This window comes from Myotis brandtii, unplaced genomic scaffold, assembly GCF_000412655.1.
Source record: "Myotis brandtii unplaced genomic scaffold, ASM41265v1 scaffold125, whole genome shotgun sequence".
In the NCBI taxonomy this organism is placed as follows: Eukaryota; Metazoa; Chordata; class Mammalia; order Chiroptera; family Vespertilionidae; genus Myotis; species Myotis brandtii.
In genome coordinates this window covers 8,325,694-8,334,247 of record NW_005354385.1, presented here as the reverse complement: position 1 = coordinate 8,334,247, position 8,554 = coordinate 8,325,694, and the positions used below count along the sequence as shown (strand labels likewise).

Genomic DNA, 8,554 nt, shown 5'->3' with positions numbered 1-8,554 from the left:
GAAAAGGAAAGGGGAAAGGGGAAGAGGAAGGGGAAGAGGAAGGGGAAGGGGTTATGCATGTCCTTTATAAAATTAAAGCATGATCTCTACCTGGACTATGTAATAAATCAGCAGCATTGATATTCCAGTGATATTTCTAATTCTCTTATTTAACTATCAATTGGCCCAGAAATTTTGACAATAGGTGTAAGAAATTTTAGATAAAAACCAATTTAACCTTTATTATGTTATCTCTTATGATATATAAGAAGAAATCTTTCTTTTATAGAGCAATTTGTTAGTGGTTCAATTATCTCCTTTAGTTCTTTAAACCTCCTAATTTCAAAGGGAACACAGAACCATGATCATTTTCTAGATAAAAATGTGTAAATAGATATGATGGAGATCAACAATAATTCAAAACAACTGCTAAAGATTAGGATTGATGTAGTAAAGAGTGGATAACTAATGTTGACATCAATTGATGAAATAATCACTTAGAACTACAAAACTACTGAGTAAACAGGAAAGTGAGAAAAAAGTGAAAAGAAATTCATCGGAATTTGGAAATTGTTAAAAATTCAGAACATAATTTGAAAACAATAGGACCAGAGTTGGCTTTAATACAACTTCTACTTTCAATTATATAGAATTTTGGGAAGGAAATAAAAAATTTCCTCCATTTGAAAGGTTTTCTGGTTGAATGAACTATAACAAATGCTGGGAGTTAAAATAAAAATCAAAGAAATCTATAGCTTAAAGTTTGTTTAAATTTACTGCCCCAAAATTATAATTAGGAGATCATGGATTTTTTAAATGATTGTTTTTACAATTTAGGTTGTGAAAATCATTTCTAAGTTACTTTTCACAAATAATAAGAAAAATATTATTATTTAAAAATAGTATTCCTATGATACAGATTTTAAATTATGTGCAAATGAATATATGTATAGAATTTAAGGCTTGTTGCTCATTTTATCATCACATGTACTAATTTCAAAAAAGCAGGTAATGTCAAATGACTTTAAACTGAGAGTCCAAAAAGGCCCACACAATAATTAACTACAATTCTGACTACAGGTGGAAAAGATTCAAGTCAGAGATGACTAGAAGGGACTATCATGATAGTCCCCAATCACATACTTTACTAATAAATGGCTTTTATATTACAAAAAAAACAAAACAAACAAAAAAAACCTGTTGAGCACTTGTGCAAAGATATACACACACAAACACACACACAACACACACACACACACAACTGGAATACACATTTAGCATTGTCTTGGCATAGCAGATCCACATTTGGCCATCCTCCTGGGAGATTTGTGACCAGTTGTCCACATTCATTCAGCAAGAACACACTTCACCAATACAATCAATCCCGTTGCTGCCTTTCTCCCGTTTCTCTAACCCATTACTCTGTTCTAATTATAACCACTGTGGTCTGTCCTTGCTCCAAGGGAGGCTTGGGAAATTTTGAATGAAACATTTAGTCACTATCATCTGACTCATGAAATTTACCTCTAGCATGTTCTAACGGTTCTCAACCTGTGGGTCGCGACCCCTTTGGCGGTCGAACGACCCTTTCACAGGGGTCGCCTAAGACCATCCTGCATATCAGATATTTACATTACGATTCATAACAGTAGCAACATTACAGTTATGAAGTAGCAACAAAAATAATTTTATGGTTGGGTCACAACATGAGGAACTGTATTTAAAGGGCCAGAAGGTTGAGAACCACTTTGATCCACACCCCATCACCTCCCACAAGTCCCTACTGCAAAAGGGCACTGAAAGCCAGTTGTAGGGAAAGGGAAAAAAAGAAAAGGAAATCAGGCCCAGCTGGAGAGGGTAAACCAGTCTTGCTAAACACCTCCCCAGGATTTTATCAGTAATTTCCCTTCCCTTAAGTGTGTGTGTGTGTGTGTGTGTGTGGAATATATGCTGAAGTCAGGAAGAAAACACATGGAATGAGGTCAGAGTACTCTCTGGAAGCTAAAATTAGGAAATGAGCCCAAATGCCAGCACCACGATAAGGAATAAAAAATGCCTTGTGACTGAAAGCAGTTTTGGCAATGGTTTTGGGACTCAGACCAAAATTAAGGTCAGGTAGAGAAGTGTGTGGATGTATCATTTTATTTAGACCATCTACAATTAAAGTGAGCATTTCTTTTGACTATGTAAGCTTGACATTCCATCAATATCAAGTGGAAAACCCTATGGCCAACATCAATTCTAAAATAAAGATTTTCTAATACTAAGCTACTTATCCCATAAAAATATGTTCACTTTATAAAAAGAAAGTACCTCATGGAATGGAATGGAATTTGTGTTGTAATCAATCATGTGAGACTTTTATGCCATTCAAATGAAAGAACAGCTTTATAATTATTTAGGGGCCTTTTATGGAATTTATAATAACTGTGGACAGAATTTGTATCCTTCCATGCACAAGTGCCCTCCTACTTACAAGCAACCTCAAATGCATTAAATGCCTTTTCCTGCTTCCCTTTATCATTTCTCCTTACCTACTGCTGTTTATATTTGGATCTTTATTTCCCTTATTTATTCAGCCTGTATTCTCCTGAGTACAAGCCACCCTGTCCTTTTCAGTACTAAGTTAAAAATAAAGAACAAAAGCAAACAAAACAACATATTACTACTATTTTTTAAAATAATAACAATTATAGATTTTAAAATTATTGTACTTGTGTCAGAGAAAACAAAGCTAGACTAAATAGGAATTGTGTTCTTTTTTTTCCCAAGTCATAATTAATCCATGTAAAAAAAATCACCCAAATTATAGGATCTAGCTCTAAGAATTCTGGAGTATTCAGTTCTAATCTCCTTGAATATTTTTATTAACAGCTCATATGATGTTCAGAAAAACTGGTTTTTTTTTAAATAATCATTTGTAGGTTTAACTTTTTTAAAAAGAAGTTAAAAACTAAAGTGCAAACTGGCCTGGCTCAATCAGTGAAAGAGTCCAACAATTTTGTTTTCTATTGCATTTTCACTTGTTCACACGTTTATGAGTAAGCCAGATAACACCCAATTTTGAGTATCCATATAAATAAAGAATTTAAAAAGTGATCCAAAAATAATGTATGTGATACACTAGAAGAAGATTGTACACCATTACTTTTTCAACAAGTGAAAATTAAGGGTTGCACAGCTGACCTCCCAGGAAAGAAAGACAATGACTACCTGCAATGAATAAAAATATAAAGAAATATACTTTCATAAGAAAATTTTTTCCTTCTCTCTCTATTTCAAAATATGGATCCAATAATAGTTGATTTTAGGTTTACTTTATGTGAATAAGGATTAACCGAGTGCCTATATGTCATACATACATATGACAGCTTCTGAATAAGTTTGTAAATTCCTGAATAATATATCAAAAAAGACAATTAAAATCTTCCTCTAATAAGATGTAAATCTAGGGCAGTCAACCTCTAGTATTAGATTTGTAGAAAGAAGTATGTGAAATGTCCAAATCCTTTATACCCATCAGTAAATTACAGGGTCCAACATTTCAGCCATCAGTCTCAACTCCCTAATCCAGACATTTTTATTAAAACTTTCAACTAGATGATGTATTAACATGACATTGCTATTCATTAGTCACTATATTTTAGGTCAAAAGAAAATGAAAACTAGATTAAATAGAAAAATCTAATAAAAATCAGCATGAAGACAAAAACAGGAGAAGAAAAATAGTCATCTTAAAAGAGTTGATAAACTTATAAATATTAACATAAAAATAATTTCATAGTATATTAATGTTTTTAATTTAATCTGCTTCCTTTTTTTGTTTTCTGAGTATAAAAAGGACTAACTGCTCCAGGCATAAAATTGGAAAATCTATATTTAAATAAAGAAATAAATTTCAGTATTCACAAGCTTGGAAGACAGAAATAGTGTTGAAGTAAAATTTGCTTTCATATAAATGAATAACCATTAAAAACAGAGCAAAGAAGTTATAAAAAACTTCCATCAAAACTTAGAGAATTCAAAAGAAATATGCATGGAAACTTTCATACTAGCAAGGATTAAAAAGTCATATCCTTATTCTTACAATCTTCAAAAGAATAGAAAGTGACTTATAGTTATTAAAAAGAAAGTTTTTATTAATACTAAAAAATATGATATTATTCAGCAAAAAAAGAAAAACTTCAATAGAAAAATACAGGGTGAGCAAAAGTAAGTTTACAGTGATTTGTATGGAAAATAATATAATAATTAATTAATAATGCAAGAATAAACTGGCTTGCATACTCACAATTGTAAATTTACAATTTTTTTCTTTACAAAGAGGAAGGGAGAGGGAGAGAGAGATAGAAACATCAATGACGAGAGAGAATCACTGATAGGCTGCCTCCTACATGCCCCCCATTGGGGACTGAGCCTGAAACCAGGGCAGGTGCCCTGACCTGGAATCGAACCCTAACCTCCAGGTTCATAGGTTGAGGCTCAACCACTTAGCCACGCCGGCCAGGCTGTAAACCTATTTTTGCCCAACTCTGTACTAGTATAAGTGAAATTAAATTAGGTAATAGGAATAACATACATAGACTATAATTACTACCATTAAATATAATGGGTGTTGGTTCCTTAAAATTCTGTATATTTCTCTGTATTAAATATACATAAATCTTATATTTAAAATGTCAAACGGGGGTTAAAGGAGGAAACTGAATATGTGTGGTGATTTTTATAAGAAGCTGTATAAGACTAATATCAAAATAGTATACTATATGATTTGGTGTAGATTCTCTTTAAAAATATAGTTGGCTGTTTTAGGTCAATTCATATCAGCCCCTTAAAAAAATAAGGGAAACATATTAAAAGCAAATCTCCCACCTAATTTTGCTGAATGTTATCAGTTCCCTAATAAAACATGACTCCTTTTTAGTGAAGTCTAAGGAAATAATGCGAACTATGAGAATTCATTTTAATTACCATGGTTACAAGAAAAATCAACTTCAAACTACAACTGGCTGGATGATGAGCTGCCACCAATCAACTTTCTTGCTTCACAAAAAGCAATAGAGAATCTCCCCATATTTTGTTTAAATACAAATTTATGCCACATGCCAATTATTTTAACTTCTAGCAATGATATCTTCCTAACAAATCAAAAGCAAAATATTTTATAGGAATATCATACATATTGTTTTAATTAGATGTTTTTATCACCTTGTGTTGATATAGCACCTTGGTTTAAATTTTCCAACACTATCAATCTTTCATTATTTTTTTTTTAATCAGGACATTCCTTAAGGTACATGTGGTACATGGTCTTATGCACAGAAATCATTATTAATGTTCTGAACCACTGTAGTGACTGAATAATTCAGATTCATTGTACCTTTGTAAAAAACAAACAAACAAAAAATTGATATGTAAATTAATTCTAATTATTTCTGGCTTTTTTAAAATAAAACTTGATAAAGTCTAAAAGCATCTAAAAATATGTTGCCTTAAAAGGATATTTGCTTTAATAAATGGCTTTACATGTTTGGAAAACTAGAGAACAGCATGTAAAATGACCTTTAAAGTCTAATTTTAAATTTCCAATAGAGCAATCAATATGGTAATCTACTCTTCAATAAGAATCTCAAAGCAACACATAAACATGGGTTCCTTGAGAGACTGCACTGTATTAACAAAGTAGGTCTAACACAGAGAGATTATACATCTTGTTCTATTAACAGAACAGGCACATACTACAAATATCAATGCAATAAACATATCTACAACACAACTGCTTAGCTTGACCCAAACTACTCACTTAGTTCAAACAGTGGTCAGTAACACAATATGCTAGGTTAAATAAAAAAGCTGTATGTAGCTCATTGAAGTTAATTATACAGCATATGATCTATTCAAATTATTTATTGCAGTTATCTTAATGAACATGTACATCAGAAACAGGTTGAAAATTTTCCACCATGCCCTACAAACTTTAATTTCTACACTGTCTGTAAGCATAGTAAATACGTGTCTGATGTGGAATGACAGAACAACTGAACTGCTTTAAGCTAACAATTTACTGAGCAACATGGTTAAGTCATTAGGGTAAGATCTCATCCGTGAATCATGAAAATGACACGAGGTCCAAACTTTTCAAAGCAGGTTGGATCACTTTTAACTGCAACCTAAGTTGAGACTATGTAAAACAATATGTATTTGTAGAGTGCAAACTGAATTTTAAAGCTAAATCTCAACTTGTAAATGTATCCGATTTTCATTTTATCAATGCTAAATTTGGAAACTGGCTATGGTTCTGTATGCAAGCTCAGATAAATTTTCATGATTTCATTTAAGGGCACCCTTTTAAAGTTGTGAATACTTGAAAACTACCCAAATCCATCAAAAGATGAATTGTAAATAACACTCAGAGAACTGGGCTTATATCCTGGTTCCCAGACTCTAACTGGCTGAGTGATTGGGGTGGGCTTCGCTTCTTGTTTGTAGTAGTGCCCTCTAACGACTAGATGAACTTTGCTTTAGCAACCACTCAGGTGCAATTTGTTTTAGCATTTACACTGCTGATGGTAGGAGGCAATCTTCTTTAATGGATGCTGAAAAGCTTTAAGTGAAATCGGTAATTGACAAAGGCTTCATAGAACTAGGCAATTGAGAATAAAATTAACAAGAGGCTCTACAGGAAAAGCACTCAAGCTTTCACAGAACACTTCTCTAGGAAAATATTTAGTAAAAGTAAAATTTTAAAGAACCAGGTGTTGTTTCTTCCACTTTATTAACTGTTTTTTTTTGTTTTGTTTTTGTTGTGTTGTTGTGGTGGTGGGTTTTTTTCGTTTGGGAGTCGTTTTTATTGCATTTCCTTTTCTCAGTTTTTGTCTAACTTTGATGGCTGTTTTCGTTTTCTCTTCTCCCTTTCCCTTGTTTATTTAAGTTTTTTTTTTTTTTTGGGGGGGGGGGGGCTCTGTGTTCATTCAAAAGATGGCCCTAGACGGAGTTAATGTTATTGGCTCTAGAGGAATAATCCACCTGCTGATATTATTAAGGAGGGGGGCGGGGGAGAAATAATGAAAGGAAGAAGAGCTCTAAGTAAAAGTTGGGGTAAGTTCAGCACCTATTTCTTCCAAATAAAAACTGCTCAGTTCTAGTACCCGAAATTTAACGAAGCAAAGTATTGACAACAAATCAAAAGAGCTCTAAAGAGCAAAGCAGCAAGGGTAAGGCAGAAAACAGGGCACACTCATTCACCTCTGGGCTCCAGGAAACCACCGCACTCCTTAAGTGTCACTGGTCCAGAAAGTGATACAAGCACAACCAAACGATGCATAGGAAGAGCAGGCGAGGGAGTGGAGCCAGGGCAGTACTGCCCACTGTGCTTTCTGGGCCCAAGCCCCCCACCCCGCCCTCCCCCACGGAAGTTTACCTGTGGCGGAAGGTGAGACTGAGGGGTGGGGTGGGTCTCGGGCTGGAGGGGGCGCGGTGGCCGGGTGAGGCAGGGGGCGGGTCGCACTTACTTTGAGCAGCTTGCAGCGGATCTGCGCGGAGACCATGTGGCTGTTGCGCAGGTTGCCCACGCGGAACATGAGCGTGAGTTTGCCGTCCCGCATGGAAATCACCGCGTGCTCGCTGAACATCAGGGTCTCCGCGCGCTTCTTGGGCTGGGACATCTTGATGAACATGCAGCCGATGAGGAAAGCGTCCACGATGGAGCCGAGGATGGACTGGAAGAGGAAGAGGATGATGCCCTCGGGGCACTTGTCGGTGATGTAGCGGTAGCCATAGCCGATGGTGGCCTCGGTCTCGATGAAGAAGAGGAAGGCGGAGGGGAAGTTATAGACATTGGCCACGCAGGGCGTGTAGTTGCCGACGTGAGCTTTGTTGAGGTCGCCCCGAGTGTAGGCGATCACCCACCACATGGACGCCATGAAGAGCCAGGCCACGGTGTAGGTGAGGATGAAGATGAAGAGGTTCCAGCGCCACTTGAGGTCCACCAGGGTGGTGAAGAGGTCCGAGAGGTAGCGGCTCGTCTCGCTGCCCAGGTTGCCGTGCTGCACATTGCACCGGCCGTTCTTGTCCACGAACCGCTGCCGCTTCTTCTTGGGCACCAGCTGCTGCTGCGGGCCCTGGCCCGGCCCCTGGGGCTGCAAGCCCGAACCGCTGGACGAGGTGGTCACTACCTGGTAATCGTCCCCAAATTTCCTTCGGAGTGCAGACATAATACGGAGGGGCGAGCCAGATTCACACGCGAAAGTGAAGGCGCAGGAGCCGAGCGCTGCAAACCAGCACCAATAAGGAGGTGGGGGCGGGGGAGTCCTGGGACGGAGGCTGGCCTCCCCAGCCGAGTCTCTAAAAAGTGTCCTCCCGCCCTCAAGGCAGGAGGGCGGCCAGGACCGCAACCGCAATTTCGCCTCCAAGCTTCCCGGGGCGTCTCTTTTCTTCCCCCACCACCGGCATCCCGGCCGCCCCTTCTCGCCTTGGCCCAGCCCTCCTGACCGTCCTCCCAGCTGACTCTTTAAATGAATAGTTGGCAAGCGAGTTCCACTCCACCTGCCAACTCGCCGGGCTGCCCAGGCTGCGT

At 37.4% G+C, this 8,554-nt stretch overlaps 1 protein-coding gene across 3 annotated transcripts in view; it reads right to left on the bottom strand.

Moving 5' to 3' along the window:
• The window catches only part of KCNJ3 (potassium channel, inwardly rectifying subfamily J, member 3), a 210,198-nt gene extending 201,907 nt beyond the window's left edge, over nucleotides 1–8,291 (bottom strand). For all 3 annotated transcript variants that reach the window (XM_014534062.1, XM_005859319.2, XM_014534063.1), the window contains exon 1: nucleotides 7,491–8,291. In XM_014534062.1, the coding sequence (XP_014389548.1) occupies nucleotides 7,491–8,192 (702 nt within the window). In that variant the 5' untranslated portion in view covers nucleotides 8,193–8,291. The remainder of the gene's footprint in view (nucleotides 1–7,490) is intronic.
• Between the last annotated feature and the right edge of the window lie 263 nt (nucleotides 8,292–8,554).